General features: G+C 45.4%; 1 protein-coding gene across 8 annotated transcripts in view; it reads right to left on the bottom strand.

Moving 5' to 3' along the window:
• The window catches only part of LOC146869330 (RNA helicase MOV-10-like), a 614,726-nt gene that overhangs the window by 192,034 nt on the left and 408,833 nt on the right, over nt 1-13,859 (bottom strand). For all 8 annotated transcript variants that reach the window (XM_085650280.1, XM_085650264.1, XM_085650271.1 and 5 more), the window contains one exon: nt 44-147. In XM_085650280.1, the coding sequence (XP_085506406.1) occupies nt 44-147 (104 nt within the window). The remainder of the gene's footprint in view (nt 1-43; nt 148-13,859) is intronic.

The following is a 13,859-nucleotide window of genomic DNA, read 5'->3' as shown; positions in this document are numbered from 1 at the left end:
GGTATAAACCAAGAAACAAACATTGCTGAGTGCACACCCTTACCTTCCAGCTGTCACCAGGGATGTAATGATAACCCTGTAGGTCTCCAGCTTCTCCTTCCCAGGGAACACATGGCACAGCTTATTTTCGTCCCAATTGCAGCATGGCTAGATTCAATTGAAATATAAACAAACACCACTCAGATTCAATTTTAAATTGTTAGATTTTGCACAGGATTATTATACTTCCAAGTGAGGGGTGCAAACTTCAAAGGCAAGTGCTTGATTTCAGTTTGTTCAGAAAGAAAAATATGTTGTTCTGCAAAGTGGTAGCTCTACCTAAGACAGGGGTATTTTCTTCCTTTGATTGAATGAAAACACAAGTCCCCCTTTTTTGCAATTTTACATCCTCCATGATGGTGTACTCCCTAAAATATTTTTAATACTTCAGGTAGTTAAAAAAGCATTAAAAGGAGGCATATCTTGCGGATTGACAATACTTAAAACCCAGAGCCTCATGAGTTGTGAATGTCCACTAACGCCTGTATTAGCCCACGTGTCACTCACTGCCAGAGGTGCAGGCTGACCCGTGGGATGGGCATTATGTTTAATGTAGGTGGTACACAACTGTCCTAGGCTAAATCACAAACCTGTCTTTTTTTACATTATGTCAAAATCTAAGGTTTACTGATCAGACTATGCAACATGGCTTTCTGAAGCATACATTTGAATGCAGTCTATTCTTCAAATGTAAATTTCAGGATACTGTTTGCTTCAAGTCTTTACTACTAAAACTAATTTAAGTGGAGCGAGCTGGGAGACCATCAGCAACCATGCACCTGCTATAGATCACAGAGTGGTAAATAAAGCAATAGACCCCACGAGCAAATGCCTACAGTTAGTGAAATATATGGGATATGTACTCCAAGAGCGACCACTGACCTAATGTATTGTGGGGTGTAAGAAACTGGGTTCCTTGGTGATGAGACAGGACTCCGCATCGCAGCCCTGTAGCTACTTCAGAACCACAGTTGCATGACGCATCCTTGACCTGGTATCTTGCAATGATCCACTAACAAGGATTTAAACTACTTTGTTCAGTGGGCCAAACTTGCTCCTTCTAAGAAATTGGGTTACTGGTTGAGGGGGGTGAAACCGTACTCAAGCAGCAACCAAAATGTCCGTCAGGGTGAAAACACAAGCAAACTCCAAATTTAACTGTGGTTAACCCTTAACCCCAAAGCAGTAAGGCCTAACTTGGAGACAACGTGTAGAGTATTTATGCAGTACTTCAAGCAGTTTTAAAGTGAAAACAATGCAAGAATGATCCCAAACCAATTTAGAAAAATAGAGTAAAAGTTAATAAATTGAGATCAAAACAACATAAATCCAAACAGTAGAACCGGAGATACGCAATCTCAAAGTTTAAAGTAAAAATAGTGGCTAGCACCAGCTTTGGTTATCTGGTCACAACAGACTGGGACAAAGTCACAAGTTGAGGTCGACTGCAATGAGGCATGGGCCGGATACATGGACAGTTAGACCCATCAGCTTTAGGGTGGTCTTCCCCCAAACGTTTTGCCTCACTCCTTCATATTTTTCTGATCTCGTTTCTTTTGGCCTTAGAACTCTACGAACTTTGCCACTGCTAACCAATGCCAAATTGTGTGTGCTCACTCCTTAGAACATGGTATCATTGGCTTATTTACTTTACTTATAATTACCTAGTGAAGTGGTACTACATTTACCCAGGGCCTGTAGATTAAATTCTAATAGCAGGCCTGTAGCACTTGTTGCACCGCCCACTTAAGTAGCCTTGCAAACCTTTCTCAGGCCTGCAAATGCAGCCTGGGTGTGCAGTTTTAAACTGCCATTTCGACCTGGCAAATCAACCTTTTGCATGCCTATACCTGCCTTTTTAGGTCGAGCCTAGACAGCACATGCGCGGTCTGCAAGACCTAGAGCAAGCAGTATACTGGCATGTAATCCCGCCTGCCGCTTGCCTTTGGCTAATTCCTCCGTTGCTCTTCTCTTTTGACTCTGTATTGGTTGGCTCTTCCAATACATCACTTCCGATGTATCGGAAGCAGCACCAACCAACTACAGTTTTGTTACGGAGTAAAGTGTTTAGCTCTTTCATTTGGGACTATTTCGTCTGTTTTGTGCTAGGGATATTTCATCACAGCAGCGCCAAGCACTGCACCCGGTTTCCGGTTATTTTCTTTTCTTTTTTATCTATCAGCATGGTGCCGCTTCATGGGCCACCATGCTTATACCTTAAATATGCACGGGCGCTGCGCTTTATAGTTTAGCACTGCGCCCGCTTTCATCATTATTGTCGGCTGCTTCTCGGATTTTCCTTTCACATGTATACTCTGGTGTTCCTCATGCACCATCTTCGCCACCTGCCTTCTCTCACTGACCCTTTCTTGACTGTTTTTAAGGGAGATGCCTGAATTAACTCTGCCTGCAACCCGGAGCCTTCAGTTTGTGCACCCCGCTTCTAGTCAGTCTCTCACATTGAAGCTGTTAATTGGCCACAGACGTTACCATGGCAGGCTGAGGGCTGCAGCGAACCCTTTAACCATGGGCTTCAGGGGTGTAAACTAGGCCCTGCCACAATCCAAGGTTAGCTCCCGCAAGGTCTGTGAGCCCCTCTACCCCCGTCACTCAATGCAATTGTAATTTGATTTATATAGCGCTTATTCCCGCTTTTCAGCGAGTCCCAGATGATTTCCTTTCATTTTGCGGTAATATACTATAACGAACAAGGCACACGTAGATCTTGCAAGTATTTAGATGCGAGTTGCACATTTTCAGACGATTCCTTGTTTTACTCTAAATACCTGATGTTATCTGAATACAGGGTTGGGACACTCCACGTGAAGAGGCTGCCATGAGAAAAGCAGGGCTAATGCCTCTAAACGATTGAAACAAAGGCCTGTAAGATTAATCTCCTCTGCACTTCTGATGCAAGCTAAAAGAAAAACTGACTTAGATGAACATTCTTTAAACACATGCCCTCACACGATCACCAAATATGAACAGACTAATACCAGCTGACTTAATGCTACCTGGACCGCCCTTGGGGTTTCCATATACAAATAATTGTAACGTCGAACTTCGGTGCAGTTTTATTAATTGAGGTGGATCGGGACTACAGCTCCCAGAAGGCACTTGGTTATTCATTCAAGGTCTGCTATATAGTGTCTCAGTGAGATGGATGGAGCAATTTGTAAATCTAGAATACCATGGCAATGGTAAAAATGCGTTATTCATGCTTTTGTCCTTGAGGCGGGGTGAGGAGGAGGGGGGGGGGGGGGAGATCTCACAATATTACTGTATTATCTAACACTCAGTGGTACCAAATTAAATCTGATGAAGTTATACCTCATCTGGTAAATACCTCACACACTGAGCCAGTATTTACCATGTGTAATTTTACTGAGTACGAAATTAGTGCACGCAATTGTGGTCATTTTAAAATGAGACCCTAAATGTTGTGTTAAAACAGCACAGTTGACATTGTGCCACAAAGCTGTACCGCCTGATTTAACACAAAAAAGTAAATGATGTCAGGAGACTTTAAGTTGTCCCAGATTTCCATTTTTAAACTCTGGTAACTTTAGGTGTGAACCCTTGGGGACAAAAAACAAGTAAGGGAACCACTGTTCATGTGCATGACCAGTAATTGTGGCCCAGTGACGCTACTTCTAGCAGCAAGCCACGTGTGTGGTGATAGGTGTGCTCTCTCATCACAGCAGCAAAGTGGCGTAAAGGCCAGAGCTCCCGACTCTGGAGCTGGGGAACCCTGTGATTCTGGGCAAATCATTTAATCTCCCGGGGCCTACCAAAAAAACATATCCTTGTGTAACATAATTGGTGCTTATGTAAAGCGCTCCAATAACTTCAGGTCGAGTTCGCGCTTTGTAAAACTGCAAAAAAAGGTTGAGTGATGGGTGCTGAAGATTGGGCTAGTTGGGGGTGCCACATAAAGAAAACAAACTTGTTGGAGGGGCCAGCGTCTCTAGGTTTCCAGGAAGCCTGGCTGGCACTTTTGCTTCAATACTTGTTAGTTGTTTTCCATCCGATAAGTGGGGTGTTTTGTGCCTTGGTCGACAGTGCTAAATGGCTTTGTACATCTCTTCACACATTTTGTGGCAACCTATCTAATACTGTGTGTAAAAGAATATTAAAACAATGATTTTCATATTTACAGTGCTTTCAGCAAGCTGGGATCTCGTAGCAAAATGAATGCACATCACCATTTCCTGGTGCACCAACCTGCGAGAGCAATGCACACAGACTCTACAGCAGCAGAACTGGCAGCAGGCCATGTGGACAGCTTCAATGTTTAGTACTAGCATTGAGGAAATGGCCACTACTCACCTGCAAGCGTTCAGGAAGCACCAAGTCAGGATTCACTTAGGTCTCGTCACAATGTTGCTCTTCCACAGGCTTGAGTGGAGCTTCACCTTATTTTGCCAGTATAGGGTAGGATGGGATACGTATTTATATAGCGCAGCGAATGCCGAAGCGTCTTGGCGCTCATACAACACAAAGGGGGAAACGAAATCCTCAAATACAAGCCTCTTGAAAGAGCCGTGTCTTTAACATTTTTCTGAAGGTCTGATGGTTATGTATAGATTTTAAAGAGTGGGGAAGCCTTTTCCAGAGTCCGGCGGCACGAACCGAAAAGGCTCTGCCGCCCCATCTAGCTTTCCTAATCCGATTAATCTTGATGAGACTCTGAGTGCTAGATCTTAGCACACGGCCGGCGGTATAAGGAATAAACAGCTTCTGAACGTCCCTAGCACCACCTCCGAAGACAGCTTTGTGTACCAGGCAGATAGCTTTAAAATCTATACGCAGATGGACAGGAAGCCAGTGTAATGCAATGATTCCCTCTGAGATCGATTGATCTCTTGGGACGTCCAATAATAACCTCGCCGCTGCGTTTTGGAGAGTCTGCAACCTTCCTACCTGCGTCTTGTTTATCCCTAGCAATAAAGCGTTGCAGTAGTCTAGTCTGGATAGGACAAGTCCCACTACCACCGCCTTGCGCATTTCGGCGCTGATGAAAGGAAAAATCTTACGCAGCGTCCTTATAAGTAAGGAGCAGGATGATGCAAGGCTGTTGACATGGGCTGAAAAATTCAGCTGACTGTCAAACAGCATGCCCAGATTTCTCACTTTGGGCACGGGGCAGGGACACTCCCCGGCCCTTGCCGGCCACCAAGATCTGTTCCACAAGCGACTTCCATGACCAAACTCAATAATCTCGGTTTTCTCAGTATTAATCTTCAGGAAGCTTTCCTGCATCCAACTCATAATTTCTGACAGACACCTATGGAATTTAAGGGCCAAGTCAGTAGAATGTTTAGCCGCGGAAATTATGAGCTGAGAGTCATCAGCGTAGGAGACTATCTGGAACCCATGCTTCCTGATGAGTTTCGCCAAGGGAGTCACATAGATGTTGAACAGAGTGGGTGACAATGCTGAGCCCTGAGGAACACCACACGGCAGCTGAAAACTGTCCGACTGTAGCCCGTCCCAAAGTAAATTTTGCTCCCTCCACTCCAGAAAAGAGGAGAGAAGGGACAGTGCCGTCCCCCGAATGCCAACCTCCTGAAGCCTCTGAGTCCACACCGTATGATTTACGGTGTCGAAGGCTGCTGATAAATCTAGCATCACTAGGACTGCCTTACCTCCCTTGTCCACAATATTGCGGATCTCCTCTGCTGCCACCAGAAGGGCTGACTCCGTAGAATGCTGTGCCCGAAAACCATGTTGGCTCGAATCAAGTAGGTTGTGGGCAGTTAAATATTCTGTCTGGGATCTATTTAGCTCCCTTTCCATAATTTTAGCTGCAAAAGGCAGAGCGGCGATTGGGCGATAGTTCTTTAGTGTAAGAGGGTCCAATGAGGGTTTTTTTTAATAGCGGTCTGATGATTGCACTCTTCCAGCTTCTAGGGTAAGTGCCGGACTCTATTACCTGGTTGATTAAAGCGCATAGCTCTCCAGCAATCAGGTCTGGAGCAAGGTGCATAACAAGGGGGGGGGGGCAGGGATCTTTAGGTGAGCCTGATTTCGTCAGAGTAATCAATCTACAAGTTTCCTCTATTGTAATGAGAGGGAAGGGGCTAAGGCCAGAACTGTCCTCCCCACCAGTTGTCAATAGCTGGCTATGACTATCTGGACTAGGGTGCAGATTAAGAAGATCCCTATATATTACCTGCACCTTGTCTTGAAAAAACCGGGCAAGTTTCTGGCACATTTCCAGGTTTGGCCGATAAATGTTATCCAAAAGGGGCTTGGAAAGGGCCGTGATAGGTTTAAAAAAGCTCCTTGGCTGAATTCCCTGCATCCTTAATCTTAGTCTCATAGATTTTCCTTTTGGTTGATATAATTGCCTCTCTATAAGCTGATAGAGCATGGTTATATCTGGCCTTTCGGTCAATACTATAGTCGACTCTCCAAAGGCGCTCAGCCCTTCTACAAGTACTCTTCAAGACCTTAAGCTCCCTATTGTACCAGGGGGCAGATGGCTTAGTCCTACTTGTACCAAGCCGTTTAACAGGCACTACTTCATCAGCCGCATCCGCCAGCCATTTGTCAAAGAGCAGTGCTGCCTCGGAGTTGTCACTACTATGAAAGGGGCGTGATTGACCCAGCGCAGTAATTAGATTATCCGCCTTCGTCTGAGACCAAAGTCTAGTTATTACCTTCGGCGCTTTAGAGCGGGAGGACGCTGCTACTATTTCCGCTCTGATAGCAAAACCCACTACGCTGTGGTCGGACCAAGGAAGAGCTTTAATGTTAATAATTTCCAGATCCATCTTGCTCGTCAAAATACCATCTTGGGTGTGTCCCATTGTATGAGTCGGACCTTTGACCACTTGGTTAAAGCCTAGGGCTGTTAGATTATCCAGTAGTAAAGCTACCTCTGGTTGATTACTAAGTTCTAAGTGGTAGTTGAAATCGCCCAGAAGGATAAAAGGGTGAGGATCCATTCGGGATTCCAAATGGCTCATAAGCTTTGAGGGGAAAGTGGATTTAGGCCCAGGCGGTCGATAGATTAATAGGCCTTGCAGTTTGAAAACATTTCCCAAATATATAGTAAAATAAAGTGCTTCTGCTGGGAGATCAAGATATGTTTCCACTCGCAGGTTTAAATGTGCTTGATGAGCCACCGCTATCCCCCCGCCCCTCTTGCCTCTCCTATCTTGAGAGGAGACCACATAACCGCTGGGTAAGGCGATGTTCCAGCCTGGGCCCGATGTATTGTCGGTCAAGGTTTCGGTTAGAAAGATTATATCAGGGGAGCGGCTTTCTACCAGATCAGCGATCTGATACTTATTGCTATGTAAAGAGCGAACATTTAAAAGTATGACAGTTGAATAAGAGCCTTTTAGAGTTTGAGATCCAATCCAGTCTGTTGTGGCTGGATTTATGTATGTTTATAGGGAGTAGGTATTGGTTGTTGTGTTTCAAACATGCACAGAGATTAATCTAGGGACATGCCACCAAACAGATGTACACTCTCGCATGCTCGGGCGAATCTATAGGCATGGCTTCCAGACCACATCTGGAAAAATAGCAAGGAGAAATAGGAGTTGGACAGACACTTGTTTTTTAGTGGATAGCATGCATCCCTCATTTTGGATTAATATTCACACAAAAGGATGTTTGCACTCATCTGCGGGCAAACCAAAGCATAATCCCAAATAGTAATTGTAATGATTCATTATCAATATTTAGTCTGGTCTAAATATTAATAATGATTTACTACAATTACTACTTGGGATTACGTTTTGGGCCAAAGATCATCCATCACTCGCTGCTGTTGATAGGAGTTTTACAGTTCCTAAAACCTCGGTAGAACAGTGAAACAAAGCAGACAGGCTACCTCACCGGGCTCAGGCCCTCACAAGTTAAAGGTGGGAGTTACCGCTCCTTGGCCTTTTTTTTTTTTTAATACTATTGTGGACCTCCTTTGTCTTCATATTTAGGCAACGTCTGGCCATACCCTCTTCCTTCGTCCTCACTCTTTAATACAAGTTTGCCAATTAGTTTTTTGTCTGAAATGAGATTATGGTTGTCTGTTGGGTCGCCTGTTTGGGTCGCCTGTTTGGGTCACCATCTTTTGCTTGCTTTGCCTGTTTCAGAAGCCATTCCATGCTTAGTCTGGTCAGGACAAGGCTCTGCCAGAGTCCTTCAGTCAGGGAGGTGGAGGTTAGCTGCATGAGCCAACGGTTTGAGATATGAGGCGGTGGAGGGAACATTTAGATATACATTGGTAAAGGAAGCTCGCCAGTCATCTATAACTACCAACCCCCACCAACAGCCCCCCATCTTTATTGTGCTTTTAAAAAACGGAACACTCCAAAACCTCAATATAGGAAACCTATTGTAGGTTTGTGTACCTGTGAATGCCTGTAAGGGTACCTGGCATGTCATGATTGTTGTTTTCCACAAAGGGTGGTTCTACTACGCAGTAAGAAAACGAGCATGTGCTATGCAATAGGTCTCGCATTTGCGAGAGTTTGAGCAATTGGCATTGTAAATACCAATGCCTTTTATTTCTGTATTTTAAAAACCTGCAAGCGGTGCGTAAACATGCACTGTGTACTTGCAGTCGTTGCTTACGAGAAGTAACGCTGGCAGTAACTATGCCTCTTTTACTGTCAGCCTTCCTTTTCGTAAGCAAGGACTATAAGTACAAAGGGCGTGTTTATGCAGGGCATACAGCTTTTCCAAACACATAAATAAAAGGCATTGTCGTTTACAATGGCAATAGCTCAGACTCTTGCAAATGCGAGACCTATTGCACTGCAAATGCTTGTTAATACATGCAAGTCACCCCTAGGGTGGACCCTAAACACCCCACCGGGTATGGTGCGGTGTATTTAAAAAGTAGGCCATGTACTTTTAATATTTACATGTCCAGATAGTGAAAACGCCTAAATAGTTTTTCTCTAATGCAAGAGCCACCTCTCCCATAGGATAACATTGGGGTTGCCTTATTACATTTATTAAAAAGATTGCATACCCCCTGTAGTTAGTCTTGAGCCCGAGCAGTGGAGGCAAGAAACCAGAGAACCTAATAGGGAATTCTCTAGAAGTTTCTCGAACTTCAAAGATGGCAAGAGGTATAATTATTGGACCTTAGACCAAATCTTCAGTACACTTCTGCACCAGTGGAAGACTGACTGGAAGGATTGAGGTGCTGCTGAAAGGACTGCCACTTTGTTGGACTGCTAGACTGACCTGCTGCCCTCTTGCCTTGGTGAGAAGGACTGGAACCTACAACCTGTACCCAAGACCATCAGAGTGACTCCAAGGGCTAGTTTCTAGTAAACAGCACCTTGACTCTGCAACTGTGAGTCTTAGCCTGCCACGGTGTGCCACCCCCAACCCAGACCCTTGGAAATGAGCTAGAAGGTGCTCGGTCAGCCCATCTGTGGACGCAGCAGAACGGACACATCTACTCTGCTGCACAGCGCAACCCTGAGTAGAACCGACTGATAGTCTCTGCTGTGTGGACTTCCCCGGCACTAGTACTTTGCATCCCCCTTGCAGCCTCATAAGAACTACTGCTGCACGACTCATCCTCACATCGCAAGCCCCTCATAGACGACTGCCTGAACGATGATGCAGGACTCCACACTACAAGTCCCCCAGCTTCCTCAAAACCAGTCTGTACATGATGCAACCTCGACACAGGACTTTACATCGAAAGCCCCTGCTTTGAAGGCTTCCTTGAACAGAAGCAAGATCTAGCATTGCAGCCTTGCAACTTCCCTGAACAGCAGCTATGTGATGCATCTCTGGCCTGGACCCCCCATCGCCTGCTCAATGCATCCACGACATGGGTCCTTGCAGCTCTCTGAAACCGGAATTTAGGTACTCTTGTTCAGCAGGGTCACTGTAGCAGGCGTGCGCTTCATAGCAGTTGGCCCAGAATTTGAGACTTTGTCCTGATTCGCCATGACAAGATAACCATAGTTGGCATTTTCTGCTTTTTGGAGCTATATTCACTGAAATCTTAAACATTGCACATCTCCAGTTCTATTGATAGGATTTTTGTTGTCTTGGTATTATTAGAATTATTAGATCTTACTACACTTTTCCAATTTTGTGTGGGATTTTTCTCGTGTTGTGTTTTCACTTTATTTGTGCTTGAAGTGGTGCATAAATACTTTACACATTGCCTCTAAAGTAAGCCTGAATGCCAAGCTACCAGAAGGTTTAACACAGGTTAATTTGGGTTTGCTTGTGACCCTGACCAGGATTGGGGTGGCTGCTTGAGATGGGTTTCAGCCCCCTCAATCAGTAACCCAATTTCTTACAGGGCCCAAGTACCTTAAATCCTGGTTTGTGGATCATTGCAAGATCCTGCGTCGAGGATGCGTCATGCAGGGGCAGTTCTGAAGAAGCTACACGGCACGATGCAGAGTTCTTTTATCATCGAGGAATCTGTTGATAAGGTGCTTGCTCTGCAAAGGCATACGCAGGCCTGGTTCCTAGGGTACTGTGATGCAAGGTTCATAATCTGGGATGCGTTCATGCTGCATTGGTTCTGCCCACAGAATCACAGTTGGGCGGGCAGAGCACCAGGAGGCCCACTTCCAAAGGTCCAGGACTGGGAAGTCACCACTTAGGGGTCGCAGCAGACAGAGGCCAGGAGGCGGACTCAAGGTGGTTGGAGCCATATCTTTCCCCAAGGCACTGAGCAAGAGACCAGACAACTAGCCATTGGAGTTACTCTGGTGGTCCTAGGATCAAGATGCAGGTCCAGTCCAACGCCGGCAGCAGGGTAACAGAATAGCAGTCCTTCTTGCAGAGCAGCACAGCACAGCAGTCCTTCCGAGTCTTCTACAGGTCCAGAGGTGTATTGAACAGTTGGAACCGAGGGTCCAATATTTATACCTGGTGCCCACTTTGAAGAAGGAGAAGGTTCTGGAGGTTTCCAACCCCAGAGGTGCTAGCAATTTCCTAACTCCCTGCCCTGGCCCCAGCTTGTCTGGAGTCACAAATGACTTGAGTTCAACACTTTGTGTGTGCTGAGGCAGAGACTTTGTGATGTGCAGGTGTGGTAGGTGACAGCTCATCCCCTTCATCAAATTAGAGAGGACCCATCCTACCAACACCTATTTCCCCTTTGTCTCACTGTCTGGGAGCAACACACAAAGACCAACTACCAGCTACATTTAGTCATTTGGAACAAGATGCAGGCTGCAGACATCAAACTGTTAGGACAAGGGCCAACTTTCTGAAAGTGACACTTTCAGTATTGGGACTTAAAATCCACACCTACCATTAAAGAGGGTTTTTTTTTTTTTTTAAATTTTTTTTATTTAGCCACAAGAAAAAAAAAAGCTTATTATTACATGCCATCACATTTCCTGCATACATAATAAAAAGAAGACCATCTCAGATATTTGGAAAGACAATAAAAAACATATCAAAATTCATGCATAAATATACAGTGAGAATATTCACATAGCAGCTTGGATTACCCTATAACTTTCCTTTGATAGTATATCATAGATAAAGTGACTGTGCCATAAATAACTTACTAATTACAAGTTTGCTACTTCACCAAATTGCTGATTGGGGCCCATAATTTCTGCCCAAACTCTCTAATTTTTTTTACCCTTGAATGGATACACTGCAGATTCTATGTTGTGGATAGCCAGTAACCTAGATCTCCAATTAGAAAATGTAGGAGGATCTGTATTAATCCATGGTGAAGTTATGCAAGAGTGAGCCAGGGGCGTAACACAGGCCCCACGCATCCTCCGCGGTGCGGGGACCCGAGCTGCAGGGGGGCCCCCTCAGCACAGTACTCTCGTCCGAGAGCTCGAGCAGGGGGCTGTGCGGAGGGTAGAGCAGCAAGACACGTCCTGAAATTAGCCTGGTGGAGAGGACAAGAGGCAGAGACAGATCGGGGGTGAAGCCTTGGAGAGGGAGAAAAGGATGGGAAAGTCTGAGTGGGGAAGAGGAGGTGATGGTGAAAGAGAGACTGGGGAGGGTGATCAGTGGACAGAAGGCAGGTAAGAGAGGACCCGAAGAGCATGAAGGAGTTGATTGACGTAGAACGAGAAGGGAAAGAGAGGCGAGGAGAGAGAGGTGGAGAGGAGACCGCAACGCAGAGAGAGAGAGGGAGCGGCCACCCATTACAGAAGTCACTGCAATAGTATTTATATAGCGCTTACTACCCCTGATGAGGCGCCGAAGAAGGAGATCGGGGAGAGAGAATAAAAATAGATACTTAGGAAAGATGTGCAGAGAAAGTGAAGAGAGTGTTGTAGAAAGGACAGAGAGAAATAAAGGTCGACACCCGAGAGAGGATAAAGGAGAAACCGATAGAAGAGATGGCACTGATGAGAGAGTGTACAGGACGAAGAAAGAGATGGGGAAATAAGACTACAGATAGAGGGAATGACATAAGACTGCAGGAGCAATGGCACTGAAGAATCGGGAAGGGGAGAGAACAAGGAGAAGTGAGGGACTCAGAAAGAGAGACACAGAGGGATGGATGGGGAAAAACAGGGAGTGTGAGAGGAAGTGATCGAGAAAAAGACGAGTGAGTACAGGGTGGGTGGAGGAGACGGACTAGAGGGAGTGATGAACAGAGAGAGGCAGCAACAGAGAAAGAGAATGATGGGGACAGGAGTGGACATAAGTGATGAAGAAGAGACCTTTGTGTGGTCGTGAACGGAAGGAAAGAGTGCGAGAGAAAGATAAAAGGGGAAGGAAACGACAAAGAAAGAAACCAGGAAGAGAGTGAGTGAGTGAGTGAGTGATAAAAAGGAAGTGATGGAGAGACTTGAAGGAGATGATCTGATGGAGACACACAGGGAGGAGAGTGAGTGATAAAGAGTGAGCGATGAGAGAGACAAAGAGGATAATATATGATGGAGATACAGGGAGGAGAGAGAGTGAAGAGAGTGAGTGATAGAGAGGAAGTGATGGAGACAGACAGAGGAGATTGTCTGATGGTGTCACGCAGGGAGGAGAGTGAGTGATCGAGAATGAGTGATGAGGGAGACAGAGGATATTATAGGATGGAGACACAGGGTGGAGACGGAGTGAAGAGAGGGAGTGGTGAATAGAGATAAGGTCAATATTATATGATAGAGACACACACAAAGGAGAGTGAGTGATAGAGAATGAGTGATGAGCAAGACAAATAGGATATTATATGATGGAGACACAGGGAGGAGAGTGAGTGAGAGGCAGTGATGGAGACAGACACAGAGGAGAATGTCTGGAGACACGCAGGGAGGAGACTGAGTAATGAGAGGGAGTGATGAATAGAGAGACGACAATATTGTGTGATGGAGACACACAGAGTGAGTGATAGAGAGGAAGAGATGGAGAGAGACTTGAAGATAATCTGATGGAGACACAGGGAGGAGAGTGAGTGATAGAGAATGAGTGATGAGAGATACAAAGTAGATATTATATGATGAAGACACAGGGAGGTGAGTGAAGAGAGTGAGTGATAGAGAGGAAGAGTTGGAGATACACACAGATGAGATGGTCTGATGGAGACACGCAGGGAGGAGAGTGAGTGATAGAGCAACAGAGTGAAGGAGGGAGAGAGACAGGTTATTGTGTGATTGAGACACACAGGGAGGAGAGTGAGTGATAGAGAATGAGTGATGAGGGAGACAAAGAGGACATTATATTATTGAGACGCAGGGGGGAGAGGGAGTGATGAATAAAGACAACAACAATATTATATGATTGAGACGAAAACAGAGGAGAGTGAGTGAGAGAATGAGTGAAGGAGAGAGACAGGATATTGTGCGATGGAGATACAAACAGAAGAGAGTGAGTGATAGAGAGGAAATGATGTAGAGGACTCG

Source organism: Triturus cristatus, chromosome 1_1 (assembly GCF_964204655.1).
Source record: "Triturus cristatus chromosome 1_1, aTriCri1.1, whole genome shotgun sequence".
Taxonomy (NCBI): domain Eukaryota; kingdom Metazoa; phylum Chordata; class Amphibia; order Caudata; family Salamandridae; genus Triturus; species Triturus cristatus.
This window is presented reverse-complemented; position numbering and strand designations above follow the sequence as displayed.